The sequence below is a fragment of the Alosa alosa genome, chromosome 5 (genome assembly GCF_017589495.1).
Source record: "Alosa alosa isolate M-15738 ecotype Scorff River chromosome 5, AALO_Geno_1.1, whole genome shotgun sequence".
NCBI classification, from domain to species: domain Eukaryota; kingdom Metazoa; phylum Chordata; class Actinopteri; order Clupeiformes; family Clupeidae; genus Alosa; species Alosa alosa.
Window position 1 is genome coordinate 9,720,740 of NC_063193.1, and position 21,397 is coordinate 9,742,136.

General features: G+C 42.0%; 1 protein-coding gene across 6 annotated transcripts in view; it reads left to right on the top strand.

Moving 5' to 3' along the window:
* smarca2 (SWI/SNF related, matrix associated, actin dependent regulator of chromatin, subfamily a, member 2) overlaps window positions 1-19,925 on the top strand; it is a 56,822-nt gene extending 36,897 nt beyond the window's left edge. For 4 of the 6 annotated variants that reach the window (XM_048242712.1, XM_048242711.1, XM_048242716.1 and 1 more), the window contains 7 exons: window positions 12,029-12,246; window positions 14,367-14,384; window positions 14,875-14,980; window positions 15,237-15,338; window positions 16,756-16,885; window positions 17,180-17,316; window positions 18,678-19,925. In XM_048242712.1, the coding sequence (XP_048098669.1) occupies window positions 12,029-12,246; window positions 14,367-14,384; window positions 14,875-14,980; window positions 15,237-15,338; window positions 16,756-16,885; window positions 17,180-17,316; window positions 18,678-18,713 (747 nt within the window). In that variant the 3' untranslated portion in view covers window positions 18,714-19,925. The remainder of the gene's footprint in view (window positions 1-12,028; window positions 12,247-14,366; window positions 14,385-14,874; window positions 14,981-15,236; window positions 15,339-16,755; window positions 16,886-17,179; window positions 17,317-18,677) is intronic. The other 2 variants (XM_048242713.1, XM_048242715.1) reach the window with 1 other exon arrangement.
* The last annotated feature ends 1,472 nt before the right edge of the window (window positions 19,926-21,397 follow it).

Below are 21,397 nucleotides of genomic sequence, written 5' to 3' on the forward strand. Positions count from 1 at the left end.
TGCACCAGCACAAAAGTTAGGTGCACCCAAATTTTCAACCACATCACATTTAACACCGCAGCAGGTTCACTTTTTATCCTTAATTACTGTCCTCTATATAGGTTGTCATATGACTTATGATTTACAATTCTACAAGAAAAGTAACTTAATGAAGTGTTGGTGCTTTAAGTGCTCAATTGAGCTGAAATTTAAACTTAAAACATCTCAAGATGAATTAAATAAAAATAACAGTGAGTAAATTAACAGTGCACGTCTTTTAAGGGCTTCAAACTGCACATCTCATGGCTCAATGTCTTACATACTATCCTTCATGATCTTTAGGCCTTGGCTAAACCAGCTCGCCAGGCTAGCATCTTCCATAGAAATGTATTTGAGCACAATTTAAAGAGATGTTCCAAGTAGCCTGGGTTTTTTTTATGTGATTTGCAATGATGATTGCAATAATCATTTGAAAGCCCCACAATGCAATTTACTTTTTAATTTAAGTAATTTTACATTTTCTATAAGAACATCACTATGGTTAATGCAGTAACGAAATGGTAGGGCCTATTATTATGACCGCATCGCTTAGCCGCGGGTCATATAGGTTTAGTCAGATTTTTTTTTTTTTTTTTTTTTTTTCTTTTTTTTTTTTGTTTTTTTCTTTTTTTCAAAATGCCCAAATTTGATTCCCGGGACACTGAAAGACCGGGCACACGAAACTTGGTGGACATGTAACCCCACATGGATAGCATGGAACCATCAAGCTGCTTTTGATCTGTAGCCCCTCCGCTGAATTGGACCTCCGAAGGAGGGTAGGCAGACACAGTTTTCTGAATATCTCAAAACCGTGGGGTTTAGGAGGACCATTTTTTGTATGTTGATCTCAAGGGGGCCATGTCAACCCATTCCATAACCACTCATTTCATGTATAGCGCCACCTAGTTAAACACAAAAGTAAAAAATGAGGTGGTGTAATTGAAGGTATCTGTGACCTAACATAGTCAAAACTGCACAAAATTGGAAGTGTAGGATCATTATGACACCCTCTGTATGCACGCCAAGTTTTGTGGAATTCCGTTCATGGGGGGCCACACAATAAATTAATTTATGTTACTATACACCAACTGGCCTGTAGGTGGCGGAGACAGTTTTCTGTGAATATCTCGACCGTGGGGCCTAGGAGGTCCACCTTTTTTTGTATGTTGGTCTTAAGGGGCATGTCAACCCATCCCATTACCACTTATTTCATGTATAGCCACCTAGTTAAAAATTAAAAAGCAAAAATTAGGTGTTTTCATCTCAATATCTCTGGCTGACAAGGTCAAAACTGCACGAAATTAAAAGAGTAGGATCATTATGACACCCTCTGAATGCATGCCAAGTTTTGTGTACTTTCGCTCATGGGGGCCTTTACAATAAAATAATTTTATGTGTACATTTAGTGTACGACACCAACAATGATTCCCGGGACACTGAAAGACCGGGGTACACAAAACTTGGTGGACATGTAACCCCACATGGATAGCATGGAACCATCGTTTTCGTTTTGATCTGTAGCCCCTCCGCTGAATTGGACCCCGAAAGGAGGGTAGGGCAGACACAGTTTTCTGTGAATATCTCAAAACCGTAGGGTTTAGGAGGACCATTTTTTTTTGTATGTTGATCTCAAGGGGCCATGTCAACCCATTCCATAACCACTCATTTCATGTATAGCCACCTAGTTAAACACAAAAAAGTAAAAATGAGGTGGTGTAATTGAAGGTATCTGTGACCTAACATAGTCAAAACTGCACAAAATTGGAAGTGTAGGATCATTATGACACCCTCTGTATGCACGCCAAGTTTTGTGGAATTCGTTCATGGGGGGCCACACAATAAATTAATTTATGTTACTATACACCAACTGGCCTGTAGGTGGCGGAGACAGTTTTCTGTGAATATCTCGAGAACCGTAGGGCCTAGGAGGTCCACCTTTTTTTTTGTATGTTGGTCTTAAGGGGCATGTCAACCCATCCCATTACCACTTATTTCATGTATAGCCCACCTAGTTAAAAATTAAAAGCAAAAAAATTAGGTGTTTTCATCTCAATATCTCTGGCTGACAAGGTCAAAACTGCACGAAATTAAAAGAGTAGGATCATTATGACACCCTCTGAATGCATGCCAAGTTTTGTGTACTTTCGCTCATGGGGGCCTTACAATAAAATAATTTATGTGTACATTTAGTGACGATACACCAACAAGGATTCCGGACACTGAAAGACCGGGTACACAAAACTTGGTGAGCATGTACCCCCCACATGGATAGCATGGAACCGTCATTTTCGTTTTCATCTGCAGCCCCCCAGCTGGACTGGACCCCGAAAAGGAGGGTAGGGCAGACAGTTCTCTGTGAATCTTTTATGGTATGTTGGTCTCAAGGGCCCACATCAACCTGGCTCATAATCACTCATTTGTGATTTGCCCCGGTAAAAAATGAAAATCAGTAGGATTAAAAGAAAGCCAAAATAAATATTCATCATCATCATCATGGCTGCATTTTCAGTATTGGCGAAAGTAGTCGTTTGTCCACTAGATGGCGATCGTTGCAGTGAGACGTAATTTTGTTGGAAGTTAAAAGTGGGTTGGAAAAACAATGGACGCTTCATACAAGGACTGTAATTTACCGCGAAAATAACATCTAATAAGGATAGGGCGATGTTCACATGAAGTGTAATTCCCATTTCTTCTTGAAGCGAAATAAATCTAAGGATGTTTCTCGGACATGCTTGGTTTTACTGCAGGTACGTTAATCTTGTAATATCAATAAGGACCTAGGTAATGTTACCGTTAGCGTTGGTTGAGTGATGGAGGCATTTGATTGATTGCATTTGTAGAAAACTATAAATGCGGTTATACCAAGCAAATTGATAGCAGCACTGTTTGTATCTTCGACTGTCATTTATTGCACGTGCTACAAAATCATTCTGTGCAATGGAAGATTTACCAACGTTACACCGGTCTGATACAGTTTTGCCTATACATGCGTGAGACTGAGACGCCTGTTTATTTTGTTTTAAGTGCGTGCAGGGTGTGAGAGGGGAATCGATGTGCTTTGATTACAGCTTGGTAGTTGTAGTCTGTGAAATTAAAAAGCACGTGTGTGAAGTATCCAAACAATGACACCTTCATTTCATTATGGCTGCTTTAGCAAAACACCTTAAGCTACTGTGTAGTGGGTCCCATTTAGAAGTGGCTACTTCATTCAAGCTTTCCTTGACTCATGGAGCTGCGTGAATGTTATTACAACTTTTCGCCACGCGATATGACAGTTTAAGTCCGCTTTGATACTGTAAGGCGAAGCCATTGGTTTCAAAGGAGATTTTATTTGTGTTGCCAGCATAGCCTATTGACAATTTATGTTGTCAATAGGCCTACCTTATAATCCTACCTGTAGCTTAGGGAAGCTAACAACTTTCTATTAGGATCTAGTTTGTTAGTTACCGTTTTGTCATAACTCCCTGATGCATTTTTGCATTTAGAATAGCCAGAGCGTGTATATCTCAATCGAAAATTAAACAATATCGGGTGCCTATGGACTAGGCTGGGTGAACCCAGCCTGATCTGCCCGCTATTTATTTTTTGATTTCTTAAAAGATTGAGCTTGGTCTGATGAAAGCCAGACTAGCCATGGACCTCAGTTAAACAATGCAAGGGAACATGAATCAGCCTATATTTGCACTAACAATAACGGACAAAAGCTTTTCAACTTTGGCCCGTTAAAATGTGTATGAACAGTCTAGCGACGCATTTCATCAAGGCCCATTTGGACATGTCAGTTATTTGCACCACTGGTTAGATGTAAAACAGCATTTCGTTTCAGACTAGGCTACTGTTACTTAATTTGTGCATTAACAATAACGTTTCAGACTACTGTTACTTAATTTGTGCATTGACAATAAAGTATTACATGAACTAAAGATGACTAAAATCTTATGTAGAAGAAGAAACATTCACAAAAAATCCATCCATCCAAAATGACCTTTGTTTTTGATAGCTGTTGAAAACGGCATGGAACTGACAGAGATGTTTTTGTTTATAAATACATAAAACATAAATAAATAAATAACATTATGCTGATACCTTTTGCTTTTCCCAAATACAATGTAGCCTACAGGTGTAAGTGACCTTTCATCAATCCAGTTGCAATGGATGAACTGTGATGAACTGCCCTACTTGTGATTGTTTAGAGATTTTAAAGGTTTTATAACAATTCTACATCTTCTTTGGCTATTCTACAATCTATTCACCTTTTCAGCACCAGTAGGGTACTTTCTGTGCAGCCGCACACACACACTCAGGCATGCCAAACAAGCATACACAAAAGTTTCAAGAGTGGGGGATGGAGTAAAATATTTTGACAAATTGAAGTCTGATTTATTTTCGCGGAACGGATGTACAGGACTGAGCGGCGGTCATATTTTGTACCGCTATGCGGTACATCTAGTTATAGGCTATTGCAATGACTTAACATGCTCGATCTAAATGTGTCCATTCAATTCACCGTACACAATGACCACAGTTATACATGCAGGGAATATTCGGGCTTTAAATGTAGCAGCGATATTCGGTTTGCGCCAAATACCGGATTAAATTGATTGATGCCATCAGAATGAGTTTACACAACTTCGCCGCAAAAGCGAATATTGCTGTTGAAAACCGGGTTACTCCCTGCATGTAACTGCGGTCAATGACGCACTCCTTTTCGGCGATATCTGTATCTCTGTCGTTCGGGAAGGCCTTGTATGCATTGTTCGAAATTTTAAGACGTCTTTTCATCTGCAATGACTCCTATAAATTTGGCGCAAGTGGAATTCCTGTACGTCGGGTTTACGTTCAAACTATTTTTCTGGTAAATAATTATTTCGGACTGAACTTGGTGAAGGGAAGTTTCACTAGGCCTATCGTGTGGGTTTGAAATGTTAATTTTTGGAGAGTGGTTGGACTGTCTTTAGGGGTCACTGAACATGGAGAAAAATTATGTCTCCATTTTTTTTTTTTTTTTTTTTTTTTTTTTTTTTTTCAACCCTATTTTTCTGAAATTGTATATTTCACTGTAATTAACACCATAAATTTTGCCTAAATCACTGGTTATGTTGAATAAAGTTCACAAAACAGTTATTATGACCGCCAAGCAGCAAAGCGGGCATCATATAGGTTTTTTTTTTTTTTTTTTTTTTTTTTTTTTTTTCGCGATGCCCAAATTTCCGTCAATGATTCCCGGAACACTGAAAGACCGGGTACACCAAACTTGGTGGGCATGTAACCCCACATGGATAGCATGGAACCATCGTTTTTCGTTTTGATCTGTAGCCCCCTGCTGGACTGGACCCCGAAAGGAGGGTAGGGCAGACACAGTTTTCTGTGAATATCTCAAAAACCGTAGGGGTTTAGGAGGACCATTTTTTTTTTTGTATGTTGATCTCAAGGGGCCATGTCAACCCATTCCATAACCACTCATTTCATGTATAAGCCACCTAGTTAAACACAAAAAAGTAAAAATGAGGTGGTGTAATTGAAGGTATCTGTGACCTAACATAGTCAAAACTGCACGAAATTGGAAGTGTAGGATCATTATGACACCCTCTGTATGCACGCCAAGTTTTGTGGAATTCGCTCATGGGGGCCACACAATAAATTAATTTATGTTACTATACACCAACTGGCCTGTAGGTGGCCGGAGACAGTTTTCTGTGAATATCTCGAGAACCGTGGGGCCTAGGAGGTCCACCTTTTATGTATGTTGGTCTTAAGGGGGCATGTCAACCCATCCCATTACCACTTATTTCATGTATAGCGCTACCTAGTTAAAAATTAAAAGCAAAAAATTAGGTGTTTTCATCACAATATCTCTGGCTGACAAGGTCAAAACTGCACAAAATTAAAAGTGTAGGATCATTATGACACCCTCCTAATGCATGCCAAGTTTTGTGTTCTTTTCGCTCATGGGGGCCTTACAATAAAATAATTTATGTGTACATTTAGTGACGTACACCAACAAGGATTCCCGACACTGAAAGACCGGGTACACAAAACTTGGTGGGCATGTACCCCCACATGGATAGCATGGAACCGTCATTCTTCGCTTTGATCTGTAGCCCCAGCTGGACTGGACCCCCGAAGGAGGGTAGGGCGACACAGTTCTCTGTGAATATCTTGAGAACTGTAGGGCCTAGGATGACCAATTTTTTCCGTTATGTTTGCCTCCAGGGGTCATGTTAACCCATTCCATGTGCACACATGTGCATAAACAGATACACACGCACACACATACATTTACAGTAATCATAATGCATGACACATACTCACACAGTAGACATATATGCACGCATGCATGCACATGCACAAACACACATACGCAGGCAAACACCCAAGCACGCATACACACACACACACACACACACACCCACACACATAAACATAAATTTGTACACGCACACATGCACACAATTCAAGAATCCCCCAGTTTTTCCTAAATAACTACCTGAACCGTGGCACTGAGGATGAAGAATCTTTTATGGTATGTTGGTCTCAAGGGCCCACATCAACCTGGCTCATAATCACTCATTTGTGATTTGCACCCCCACCCCCCGGTAAAAAATGAAAATGCAATATTCTGCTTTAATTGCCCCTATCTTCAGTTAAGATGTTCAGAACTGCACCAAATTTTATGTGTATGATTGACCTGGCATTCTCGGGGGTATGCCAAGTTTAAGAGAATTTCATCCATGGGGGTCTAAAAAATTAGGTTATGTGTACATTTAGTGACTGTACACTCATTGGCCTGTAAAATGGCGGTGCACACATATACACATGCACACACACAGGCACCCACATACTATCGGTATTAGAACGGCCGATACATAATTACAAATTCAGTAGGATTAAAAGAAAGCCAAAATAAATATTCACCATCATCATGGCTGCATTTTCAGTATTGGCGAGAAGTAGTCGTTTGTCCACTAGATGGCGCATCGTTGCAGTGAGACGTAATTTTGTTGGAAGTTAAAAGTGGGTTGGAAAAAAACAATGGACGCTTCATACAAGGACAGTAATTTACGCGAGCTTAACATCTAATAAGGATAGGGCGATGTTCACATGAAGCGTAATTCCCATTTCTTCTTGAAGCCGAAATAAATTTGAGGATGTTTATCGGACATGCTTGGTTTTTACTGCAGGTACGTTAATCTTGTAATATCAATAAGGACCTAGGTAATGTTACCGTTAGCGTTGGTTGAGTGATGGAGGCATTTGATTTATTGCATTTGTAGAAAACTATAAATGCGGTTATACCAAGAAAATGTATAGCAGCACTGTTTGTATCTTTCGACTGTCATTTATTGCACGTGCTACAAAATCATTCTGTGCAATGGAAGATTTACCAACGTTACACCGGTCTGATACAGTTTTGCCTATACATGCGAGACTGAGACGCCTGTTTATTTTGTTTTAAGTGCGTGCAGGGTGTGAGGGGGGAATCGATGTGCTTTGATTCCAGCTTGGTAGTTGTAGTCTGTGAAATTAAAAAGCATGTGTGTGTGAAGTATCCAAACAATGACACCTTCATTTCATTATGGCTGCTTTAGCAAAACACCTTAAGCTACTGTGTAGTGGGTCCCATTTAGAAGTGGCTACTTCATTCCCGCTCTCCTTGACTCATGGAGCTGCGTGAATGTTATTACAACTTTTCGCCACGATATGACAGTTTAAGTCCGCTTTGATACTGTAAGGCATGTAGCCATTGGTTTCCAAAGGAGATTTTATTTGTGTCGCCAGCATAGCCTATTGACAATTTATGTTGTAAATAGGCCTACCTTATAATCCTACCTGTAGCTTAGGGAAGCTAACAGCTTTCTATTAGGATCTAGTTTGTTAGTTACCGTTTTGTCATAACTCCCTGATGCATTTTTGCATTTAGAATAGCCAGAGCGTGTATATCTCAATCGGAAAATTAAACAATATCGGGTGCCTATGGACTAGGCTGGGTGAACCCAGCCTGATCTGCCCGCTATTTATTTTTGATTTCTTAAAAGATTGAGCTTGGTCTGATGAAAGCCAGACTAGCCATGGACCTCAGTTAAACAATGCAAGGGAACATGAATCAGCCTATATTTGCACTAACAATAACGGACAAAAGCTCTTCAACTTTGGCCCGTTAAAATGTGTATGAACAGTCTAGCGACGCATTTCATCAAGGCCCATTTGGACATGTCAGTTATTTGCACCACTGGTTAGATGTAAAACAGCATTTCGTTTCAGACTAGGCTACTGTTACTTAATTTGTGCATTAACAATAACGTTTCAGACTACTGTTACTTAATTTGTGCATTGACAATAAAGTATTACATGAACTAAAGATGACTAAAATCTTATGTAGAAGAAGAAACATTCACAAAAAATCCATCCATCCAAAACTGACCTTTTGTTTTTGATAGCTGTTGAAAACGGCATGGAACTGACAGAGATGTTTTTGTTTAAAAATACATAAAAAATAAATAAATAAATAACATTATGCTGATACCTTTTGCTTTTCCCAAATACAATGTAGCCTACAGGTGTAAGTGACCTTTCATCAATCCAGTTGCAATGGATGAACTGTGATGAACTGCCCTACTTGTGATTGTTTAGAGATTTTAAAGGTTTTATAACAATGCTACATCTTCTTTGGCTATTCTACAATCTATTCACCTTTTCAGCACCAGTAGGCTACTTTCCGTGCAGCCGCACACACACGCTCAGGCATGCCAAACAAGCATTCACAAAAGTTTCAAGAATGGGGGATGGAGTAAAATATGGAGACAAATTGAAGTGTGATTTATTTTCGCGGAACAGATGTACAGGACTGAGCGGCGGTCATATTTTGTACCGCTATGCGGTACATCTAGTTTTCAACAGTAAGATTGTATGTCAGTATTATGATTGTTATGTCAAACAATTAGAGATAAGATCAGTAACCAATCAGTTTCACCAAATACACATATTCAATTGCTGAAAGATAGCGAAAACATAGCAGAATCACAGATGAGACCTCAAACAACATTTAATTAATTTACATACACAACATATTAGACCTTACCTCCACAATTTCCTCATCAAAATCTACAACTAGTCTACTAGACCCTATTCCTACTCACCTTCTTAAGACTGCTCTCTCCTTCCTGGATAATACTTTGCTCCAGATTATAAATAATTCAATGCTATCAGGGCATGTACCACAGTCGTTTAAGACATCTGTTATTAAGCCATCCCTCACAAAACACTAGCCTTGACCCTAACAACCTGGCCAACTATATATAGACCTATATCGAATCTCCCTTTCATGTCAAAATACTAGAAAAAATAGTTTCCAAACAAATTGGTGCCTTCTTACATATGAACAAAGTTCAGGAATTATATCAGTCTGGCTTCAGAGCTTACCACAGTACTGAACCAGCATTAGTAAAAATGTTTAATGACCTCCTCATTTTCGCTGATAATGGATATGTATCAATACCTCCTGGACCTCAGTGCTGCCTATGGTGCCCTGACACCATAGACCATGACATACTACTTCATAGGCTTGCAAATTTGATAGGCATCAAATTAGGAAACATGGCATTAATTTCCATTCTTATGCAGATGATACATCACTATACCTTTCCATAATACCTAATGAATTAACCCTGTTAGCCAAACTTGACAAATGTATAAGAGATATAAAGACATGGATGACAAATAATGTCCTGCTTTTGAACTCCGATAAAACAGAAGTCATGGTTTCAGGTTGTAAAAAGATGAGGGATGTCCTATCCACATCACAGGCTACATATAGTGATCTTCCACTGACCTCGTCCACAAGTGTTTAAAGGAGTTTTAACTAGGAGTTATAATTGACCAGGACCTTTCACTAAATAATCACATAAAACAGATCACCAAAACTTCATTTTACCATTTAAGAAACATTTCAAAGATAAGGAAGTCCTTATCCTTGCCAGATACCGAGCAATTAATCCATGCTTTTGTCACCTCAAGGATAGACTATTGCAATTCTCTATACGCTGGCTGTAGTAATACCTGTCTAAAGAGCTTACAGCTTATACAAAATGCAACTGCTCGCACACTCACTAGGACCAAAAGATATGAACATATTTCCCCCATCCTAGCATCTTTACACTGACTACCTGTTAAAAGTCGCATTGACTTCAAAATATTACTTATATCTCTTGGTTGCTTGCCTGCATTGAAAGAGGACACCTCACCGAGTCCTGCCTGCTTCACATGATTTCTGGTATTGAATCTTAGCATGCTGCAGATGCTCACTGTTACAGGTGGATTTGTAGCAGTCCCTGTGCCAAACTGCTTTGTTCTGTTGTAAAATAACTGCACTGTAACATTGTAATCGTTGGCTGATCTGTGCTCACCATCTCCATACTCTCCTCTCTCATTGACAAAAACAAGAAATTTGGCATATGTCTCTAGTGATGGGTCATTCACCAGTCCTCACATATCTGCCACTGGATACATAGCCCAACATCTGTTTATTTTGTTGTAGAGAATGTGTGCCATTACCTGACTAACAGAAAGACACACCTCAGAATATAACCTAACTAGACTGTGCCACCATGAACTATGAAAGTGTGCTTGCTCAAATGTAGAAGGCTAGAAGGTCACTAATATCACCAACCATGAAGAACAGAGCACTATGTGCTTCAGGTTATTCGATATTCTAAATTCTATAACTGCCAGCTATCAACACCCATCTGGCATTGTGTCTCTCTTTCTCTCTCTTACACACACACACACACACACACACACCTGTCTGTTTGTCTATCTGATCCTTTTACCCTTTCTTTTCTTTACACTTACATAGGCTACTGAAGGCCTTACAGACTTCAACTGGTACTAGCTTTGTAAAAGTCTATTAAACTTGATTTAACAGAGATCTTTGCACTTTGTGCTCTGAATGGGTGTAGACCAGAACTGTCAGAGCAGGCTAGGCCTACACTCAAGCACACTAATAGGCATGAATTGATAGTATTGATATTGAAGTATTATTTTTTAAGCGGACAATTTTGAGCATTTTAGGCACGATTTCTTGTTAAAGAAATCAATCACCAGCCTAAAAATGTTTTATAATGCTGTCTTGTTTATGTAGTCCACTTTTGCACACTACCTTGTAGAATATCTTTGCTTTTTGGCACCAAACCCTATGCTATAATACCAGCAATGTGAGGTTTATGGACAAAACACCAAATTTGACCTTTTCTGAATTTGACCTTTGATTTGGGTCCTTCAGAACCTTCAAAAAAATGGAGACGTTTTTTTTTTTTACTCTTAAGAACCCCTAGAACAAAAATATAATACTCTCCAAAAATTAACATGCGAATCCCACAAGCCCCCAAATTAGACACATAGGCCCCCCTACTATATGCGACCAAATTGGTCGCACTCTGGAGCTCTGTGTGTGCGTATGCATTTGTTTTTGTGTCTGCATGTGAGTGGTGTGTGGGTGTGGGCGCATGCATGATGTGACTCCAAAGCAAGGCGTTTTCCCAGTGAGCACGTTCCCGGGAAATCTTGAATGCGAGGTCATCATGGCTCTGTTCTCAAGCACAAACACAGTACCAGATAGAGGACATCACCTTTTGCTACCTTTTAAATCAAGCCACTTATTTGAATACAATACACCTTTGTGCAATTCAGAATGTGAAGGCAGTATGAGATGTAGGGATCTGTATCCACTTGCTTTGGCAGGACATTTTATTCACCAGTTTGTCTGAATGGACCTGTGCTGTGTGTGGAGAGACCTCTGTTTGTCTCTTTCTCTGTGTGTGTGTGTGTGTGTGTGTGTGTGTGTGTGTGTGTGGTGGGTGGTTCTAATTGAATAGAAGTGCTTGAGGTGAAAGAAGCACAGGGGATGGCATTAGAAAACCCTGTGCTCTACTGCTTTTGAGAGGGAAAAAAAAAAGCCTTTTGGCTTTGACCTTTCCATCGGTGCCCCCGTCCCTCCCCCCACCCCCTTCTTCAGGCCATCGAGGACGGGAATCTGGAGGAGATGGAGGAGGAGATCCGGCTGAAGAAACGCAAGCGGCGGAGACACAGCGACAAGGAGGGGAGACGCGAGAGCGGCGAGAAGGCCAAGAAGAAACGGGGCCGACCGCCGGCCGAGAAGCTCTCGCCCAACCCCCCCAAACTCACCAAGCAGATGTCCGCCATCGTGGACACGGTCATCAACTACAGGGACAGGTGAGCCCAGACAGCGCATACATCAAAACGATTCCTCAAACAGGAAAGCATAGTCCATATAATAACAACTCATTTTTATTATGATCTTTACCTTTTTAAACTATTCTTTAAATATTGCCCTTCTATGCTTTTATGTGCTATTACTGTTTGCTTTTGTTTATGTAAAACGCATTGAATGACCTCTGTGTATGAAATATGCTATATAAATAAACTTGACTTGACTTGACTTGACTTGACTTGACTTGACTTCACAGTTGTAGAAGTATGCTTCTTAAAAGTGGGCCACTGATGAGTATAGTGGTGATAAGATATCCACACTGTATCTGTCTTCATGGAATATCCTTGTGTCTGTGACTGGGAGTGTGATCAATCCGTGCTGTTGCAGTCATACAAAATCTATTAAAAAAGCAGCCTGTTGCTGTCGCCATGTGTGTCCACGGCATCAATCTCAAAAAGATTTAGCTGTCAGTAAGTGTAAATATCAGGCACAGTGTAGACAGAGTGGATTGATTTATGCTTGTTGGACATAGCAGGAGGTGTGTGTCATTGGAAAATAAGTGACCTAATTGAAGACCAGTTGCACAGTAAATCTCAGTAAACAGATAAGCTGATCAGAGGGGAACGCATTGTGGCCATTAAAAAGGGAAAACAGACACAGTGCTATTTTTCCCCCTACTTCACCATTGAACATCGCAGGGAACAGGAACGGCGAGACTGAACGTCCCCTGGCTTCTTCCAGTCTGCCGCTCTTCTGTCGCCACTGGCAGATGTTTTTTTCATTTCCCTCCTTTCTCCTTCCCTCCTTCGTTTTCGCTCCAGTCGTATGGAGTGGTTCTTGCCCCGAGTTAGGGGCAGCACAGGACTGGAGTCAGCCGGGGCCAGGGCCTGTGCTCAAGCTCTACGTGGCTCCCGATTTATGTCTTGTTTGTCTCGATTGCATGATTAAACTTAAAATAGACACTTCAGACCTTCGATTTTGTTCGATTTGTACCCACACCCCTCCACTGTAGCCAATTTTTGTTTTGAGAGCAGCTCTTTCCTTTCCATCGAGGGGGGGGGAACCTTAGCTGTGGTCCTTGAGGCTTAGTTGTGGTCGCACTCAGGGCATCTATTACTTTGATGACTGCTGAGCCTTGGTGCTTGTGGAACACTATGAGCCATACTTGTGACTCGTACCATATTGGGTGGGAAAGGTCTTTTCTTTTGGTTTGTTTTCAGTAGGAGCTTCACTAATAACAAACCACCTGGAGATCTGCTTTGTACACTTGCATCAAAGAGAAATATACATTTTTAGTGTTGAATTATTAATCTTGGGGCTACTGTGTTTTTTTACACTTTAAAATTAAATTTATTTAGTGATTTAGTGATTTTTATTTTATTTGTTATATCCAGCCCTCTTGAACAAACTCAACACCACCTATTGTCTCCTCTAGATTTGTTTTAGCAGTGGAGGCAGGCCAGTCCGCAACCCCCAGATTAATTCTGAAGCAGTGACGGCAATACATTTGTGGCCACAAAAATGTAGATAAAAGAAACACCGCCCCCTAATTAATGGCCCCTAAATTATGATGTCTTGTCTCAGCAACATGCTGAAGAAATTCTATTCAATTCTATCTATCTGATAACACACTCAATAGAAGAAACACATTGACGTTGTAAGTGTTTCCAAGTAACATTGAAAAGTTTATTGTTATTACCGATCCGTCTCCTCTGGTGCATCCTGAAACAATTTACCGAGAGGCTGTTTTTGAAATCAGCCTAATCAGTATCATGCCGTCATGGGTCACGATATGGCTGCAGCAGAGCTGGCAAAGTCAGTCCGGTCTGACGTCAAGAGGAGGTGCTGCTTGAATCCAGTCCAAAGCATATTCATGCTTTGATTCCGCGCTTCGGCCCATTCCCCTCTGTTCTGCACGCTACACTGCTGCTAAGAAGATATTATTATTATTGATATTTAGTAGTATTCATATTTACATACTAAGCCAGAGGCAGTAGTGTCCTTGTATGCATCTCACGATTGGTATGTTTTTAAACCACATTGTCCTGACAAATATTCACTATGCAGTGCGATTTCTCGTTTCCTTTGTTTGTTTGTTTCTCCTTTTCATCTGGTGCAACAGAACCCCCCGCCCTTATCAGTTAAGCCCCTCTGACACCTACCTGGCTGTGCAGATAGGGAGCAGACGGTGGTGGTGAGAGGAGATGTATATTGGCTGGGATGCAGTGCCGTTTTCTCCTGGAGGCCAAGGGAAGCCATTTATCCGACAATAGCTGTCATTTTAATTGAAACATCTCATGTAATCGATTAATGACAACGCTTAGTTGCGTTTAGATTAGTGACAACGCTTCTTGCTGTGTTGTCATAGCTCTCAGATGAAGCTACAGTCAAGCTGTGCACAGTATGGAGGGCAGCCAGCATGCCTTTGGCTTTCTAGTCCCACACCAGTCAAATCAATGTAAATCAGGTTTATAGGCCAAGTATGTGCTGTATGTGTTTTCTGTTGATTTGATAGGGGCTCTTTTAGGAGCCCTTCTTCCCAGCTTCCAACACCTCTCCATCATCATCTCTCTCTCTCTCTCTCTCTCTCTCTCTCTCTCTCTCTCTCTTTATCTCTTTCTCTCTATCAGCTCTGGCAGACAGCTCAGTGAGGTCTTTGTGCAGCTGCCCTCACGCAAGGAGCTCCCCGAATACTATGAGCTGATAAGAAAACCCGTGGACTTCAAGAAGATCAAGGTAGGCACACCAAGCATGTGTTCACTCAGCACTCACATAACTTCAGAGAGGCTGAGAGTTCAGATTGACTCTGCTGTGCTTACCTGGTCTGCAGGAAATGGCTGTGTTCGCATGCTGGCAGAAGGCTCAGATCTGAAGCTTCCTTTCTTTTTGTTTGGGAGAGCTTTTTTTTTTTTGGCTTTGTTTTGATGTTGTAATTGCAGAAGGCTTTGTTCCTCGTTCGTGCTTACTAAGGAGTGTTACTGGTTGCTTGCAGGAGCGTGTGCGCAGTCACAAGTATAGGAGCGTGAGTGACCTGGAGAAGGACGTCATGCTGCTCTGTCACAACGCCCAGACCTTCAACTTGGAGGGCTCACAGGTGTGTGTGTGTGTGTGTGTGTGTGTGTGTGTGTGTGTGTGTGTCTTGTCTGTTTGTCTGTGTCTATGTCTTTGGATGGAGTTGAAAGTAAAGAACATCACATAAGATTAGTAGCATCCCTCATACAGTATCATTGGTAGTGTCTTCTGGTCAACCTCCCATACAGTGTTCCAGCTGTTGAGTAGATTTTCACATGAGTAGATTTGTACCAGTAGAGATTTCATTGCTTTTATGGGCAGAAATGAGTTGTGGTTTTATATTGGCCATGTTCTTGTACAGGAAAGCTGTGGAAAGTACATTTAAAAGTTAAAGAGATGTGGAATAAGCATCGGCTGTCAACTCACTGAAATAAAATAAAACATTAGTAGCAATAGTTTGTGTCTGAATGTGGCCCCCGGTGATTTGGATTGACTTTAAAAGCTCTTCGTCTCCACACCAAACAGCCAAAAATCCAAGCTTTCCCTCTTTAGATAGTTCTCATGACACCACAATAACAATCAGGATGAAATATGTCTCCCTCCCTGCTGAGACTGTTTTACATCTCCGTGGCTGTTAGTTCACACGACCCGCAGAAAATGTCTCCCTCTTTCTCCTCCACGAGTTGACCAAAGAGCCTCCCAGCAAGTCTCCTCTAATTACCCTTCTCTTAGACCGTCCATAGATCAGGGATTTGTTTCGAGCGCAAGCCAGGCATCCCCCCAGTTTCTCTAATCAGCTCTTTGTTGCTGTTTGTATGCTTGCTTTGGCGCTCATGCAAGAAAGCCCTGGAGTGTGTCACCAGAGACGGCCGCGTGAGCCCAAGCCAAACATACAGGGCTCCTAATGAAAGCCATCAGGGTTTAGCTTCCCTGCACTCCTTCAGCGGAGCAGAGCGCAGAGGGAAAAAGGAGAGGACAGGAGAGAAGGAGAAGAGGAGAGAAGGAGAAGAGGAGAGGAGGAGAGAAGAGAAGAGGGGAGGGGAGGGGAGGAGAGGAGAGGAGAGGAGAGAAGGAGAAGAGGGGAGGAGAGGAGAGGAGAGGAGAGAAGGAGAAGAGGGGAGGAGAGGAGAGAAGTCAACACAAACAAACAGAGATTCAAAACAGCCCCCCCCCAACCCCTGGAATTTTTAAAGAGTTACGTTGAACTCCTGCCACATGGACACTGTCACTGCCTCCCTTTAGCAAGATCCCCTCCAACACACACACACACACATACACGCACATGCACACACACACACATGCACACACACATGCAAGCATGCACGCACGCACACACATAGACGCACACACACACACACACACACAAATACTGTACACGCACCCACACACACTTACACACACAGAGAAACAAGGCCTGCTATTCGCACACTGACAGATAGGCGGTGGTAGGCTCTTTCCGCGCTGTCTAATGGTACTGTTTTGGGGCGGGTTCTGTGTAGATCTATGAGGACTCCATCGTGCTCCAGTCTGTGTTCAAGAGCGCCAGGCAGAAGATTGCGAAGGAGGAGGAGAGCGAAGACGACAGTGATGACGATGAGGAGGAGGAGGAGGAGGAGTCCGAAACTGAGTGTGAGTTTGCTTAGTGTTTGTCCCGTTTGCTTGTTACTGCCCTTCAAACTTGAACATGTAGAGGGTGTTCAGAGGGTGTGTTTCAATTTGAATTCTAAACTACACTATCACTGCACAATCCCAATTATCTGGGATTTCAAGGAAAAAAAAGAACTGCTTTTAGCTGCCAGCGATTTTTCAAGCTGAAGAAGAGCTCGTGGCGGCTTGTTCTTGTCATGAAAAGACACCAAGCGTGAACATGGCCTTGCAGTTTTAGGGTAAAATGATTGCCTTTTCCCTTTCTTCTGTCCTCAGCCAAGTCAGTGAGGGTGAAGATCAAGCTGAGCAAAAGAGAAGAACGCAGTCACGACAAAGGGAAGAAGAGGCAGAGCCGCAACAAGGCCAAGCCTGTGGTCAGCGATGAGGACAGCGACGATGACCCAGACGATAAGGTACGTTTACAGACTAGAACCAACACTAGAACGGGAAGTTTCCCATTTAGGTCCCTCACTGTCATGTTTCCGGTCATCAGTTACGAGTATGTCAACTTTATTAGGACAGTTTTAATCTATACTGGTGCGGTCAAGGTACTGAACCCATAGCCTAGTCATCATCTATATCCCACAATGCAATTCTAGTGAAGATACAGGAACGCAGATGATCTAACAACATTATGAACATCACCATGGACTGTTTTTCACACAGCCAATTGGCGGATGCAACACTCATTTCATGACATCGGATGTCACACAGAGTGTATAGATTTTATGTCACATCAGTAGGATGCCCTGGTTCGGACATCCCTTGGTGTCAGAATAGCACGTTGTTCCAATCCACATACACAAAGTGTGCTGCAAGTACCTGGACAGTGCACTCATAATGGTCAAAAAGTGTATATATATATATATATATATATATATATATTGTATAGTATAGCAGGACAAGCTACAGGAGAATGGGAGACAGCTGAAGCTGGGAGACAAGGGCCCTCTAGATCCCTGTAGAATCCCCCTTAATTCCTACATATTATCAATTAGTTTCATAACAATTGATTTGGTTTGCATGTGGCAATTAAACTTGCTTGTTACAAAATTGAGTGATTGGCATTTTCAAACATGGCTCACTTGAATTGAACAGAGATATCATCAATCATCATTTATCATCTGTGATTCACTCAGGCTTTATTCGTCCAGTAATTCATTCTAGCTTTGCCCAGGCATTGCCATTCTGGTGATTGCTATCACTCTGTTCAAGTGCGTTTCTAAAGTAGAAGGTGGTAAGGCCTTGTTGATATTATGCCACATTGTCATCTAAAACGCTTATTCATTTGCATCATAACTCTCAAACTGGATGCCAATAGACTCTATGGAAAGGTAATTAGTCAGTTGGGTCGTTAGGCAGACAGAAGGAGTGCATTACTAATCCCAAGAGGACCGTTTTTAAGGATGTCATTATGTTGACATTATGTTGCGTTTCTTTTCTCTCTGGCTCTGTGATGGAGAAGCAGAAGAAAGCGAGTGATCTGAACTCCCCCAGTTTCCATTACTCAACATGACATAGCTCTGTCTGGCCTCCCTCTCCACTGCTGCGTCTCCTCTTTTGTGCTGCTCTCTTTGTTTCACTGAACTGCGATGCAGCAGGAAGCAGATTTAGTGATTGCATGTTGTCCTTTGTGCCTGTATCTCCTGAAGGGAAAGATTAGGCTGTCCTGGAGCTTCTGGCTTGTCTCCCCTTCTCTTATTTGTCTGTGTGTGTGTTTATCTGTGTGTGTGTGTGTGTTTGCTTGTGTGTGCATGGCGCTGTGTGTCAACAGGAGCAGTCGGAGGGTAGCAAGAGTGAGGACGAGTGAGGACGAGGACAGCTGATGCCTGACCCCTTTGCTCCAGTCCCAACGTCATCTGTTCATCTTTTTTTTTTTTTTTTTTTCCTTCTCTTCTCTCACCTGGAGTGTCCATTTATTTCTCACCATCAAGCTTGTTTTTTTGTTTTGTTTTGTTTCCCCCTCTCCTGCTTGAGTCGCAGGCTTGAAACCTATGTGAACTTAACACGCACACCTCACGTCAGCAACTCCTGAGCTGTGCTGCGGGTGGCAAAAGGAGATTGCTACCCACAGGGGCACAGGCTGAAATCAGTCCCGTGCTCTTCAGGGCCTGGCAGATACATTTTATTACTCATACAGAACATCTGTACATAGTTCAGCTTTATTAAATATTTACAAAAATTACAACAACAAAAAAGCTACTGCAAAAATAAGGGTTTTATGTGTGGTTTGATAAACAAATGAAGAAAAAAAAAAACAAAATGGTTCATTTATAAATTAAATATATAAAAAAGTTTTTTTGTATTCTAGCAATATGTTACTGAGGCTTCAGCAAAAACAAAACTGTGTGGAAAGACTTTGGCACTTCACACAGAGTCCCCTCTCAGGCCCCTCAAAGAGATGTTTAATCACAAGATTGTGCACCTGCATTCAGTTTTAATTTGGCACGCCACAGTCACAGCATCTCAGCATTCAGGGCGTCGGCAGCCGAAGGGCCAACAGCGCAGCGATTCGGATCACATGCTGGAAAATAAGACGAAACAGATTTCTCTCCTTGTGTCTGATAAGATATCAACAAATACCCATATCTCAATCACCCAACGCCTCACAGCTATGGATATTTTTATACTCGTGTTTTAAAGAAAAACAACATTGTTTTTGTTGAATGGCTGATTTGTTTTTAAATAGCTATCCATTATTTGCCTTCAAATGAACATAATTAGCAGTATTCTTCAAGCTACGATGGAAGCGTACATGACGGGTTTCTGCTCTGTTGGTCTGATCATACCTAGCAGTGTAAGTGAGCACTTACTCTCCTGCCTCAGTGTTGTGCTGGATCTTATGCAGTATTGTTGCCAACTGTGTGTCTGCTCTTATATGATGCGTGTATTTTGGATGTGAGGCCCTTGCCTATCATCCCTCTGTACGTGAAAATGGATCCTTCCTTTGCTTTCTTTGCACAATGTTGTCTTTGTGGTTGTATCCCCAGGACCCAAAGCAAATAAATCTGTCTGAAATTGACGAGGTGGATGTGTCCTTTGTGCTTATTATGTTTTACCTTTCCACCACATCAGTGCACATACCAGCGTCAAAACACTCTGTATGAACTTAGAACTTCAGCCGTCAGTCCCTCGGACTTTATGCCACCTTAGCCTTCTTGACTGTCCAACAATACACAAACCTTTGTACAAGCTTTGTAAGTGAGTTGTGTTTGCCGAACAAGCCCAAAATCCTCTTGACACTTCTGTGTGAAACATCTCTCTCTGTTTTTTGGGACAGCCAAAGGATGAGCCCTAGGGGTTCTTGGCTTGCCCTGGTTGTACTTCCTGGATAGGACACTGGAGGGCACTCATGTGGCCTTCCCCAGAAGCCCAAGGAGACTTCTGCCCACTGAGATCAAACAGAGATTTTTTTTTTGTCGCGTTCCAGCCATTTGAACGGAACTAAACTAAGCCGATTCTGTTCAGGGAAGAGTCCATGCACACTCTTGCACAAACACACACACACACATGCTCACATTCGGCCTTGTTTTTTTGTGACACACTTTGAAGTTGCTTGCCGTACGGATGGCGGTAAGCCTCAGAAGAAAGAGATAAAGTGGAGGTTAATCCGCCCCTCCGAGCCAAAGACGAGAGCTGGAAATAGTCAGGTGCCAACACAATCCCTGCTATTCCTCTGTAGCTTTTGCATCGGGGCCTTACCATCATCACACTCCAGCTAGTGATAGCAGAGTCCTTAGAGTCCCTGCCATCACCAACACCAATCACCACCTCCAGCCCCCCCACCATCACCCTAACCCCTGCCTTTTGCCTTTTTCATGTGTTCTGTTTTTTTTGAAGGGGGTGGGGTGGGGTCAGGGGAAGAATGCCTTCAGAAGTTTTGAATTGGGAGCGTACTCGTGTACGCTTGAATGAAAGGGCCAGGTGCCGGCTATTCTTAGAGGCCAGTGATCTTTTGTAGTGTCCCATTAGCAGGAGTCGGGGGACGTGGTGAATAGGTGTCTGCACCACTTGAAAGAGATCCGAGGGCATCAGGGCTGGTCAGTGTCAGGGATGGATTTGGTGGTCCCCAGCTGACACGTCGTCCACCCCACGCCTCACCAAGCATCCACAGCCAGAGTGGCATGAGTGGCTTCACCTACTGTAAATGTCTGCTGGGAATTTTTGTGCATTGTACTTTTTATTATTGTTTATGTGAAAAAAACAGCACGTTAGTAAGCAGCTGCTGCTGTTTCTGCAGGCTTTTTTCGCTGTCTCCATATGTACTGGTTACAAGTGCGCTCAGAGCTTGAATGTGCAGGGTGCAATGAATTCAGGTGGTGGATAGTTGCTGTCAATGGCGATAAGATTCTCCATCCCTGATATGTGGTCGCTTATAATGGATGGCACTCGGATAGCATATCAAGCCTTTGGTGCTATGAATATTGTACAAAGTCAGCAGGTCAATGACATCAATAAACATTGCTTTAACATGGAAATGAACAGTTTAAAGTA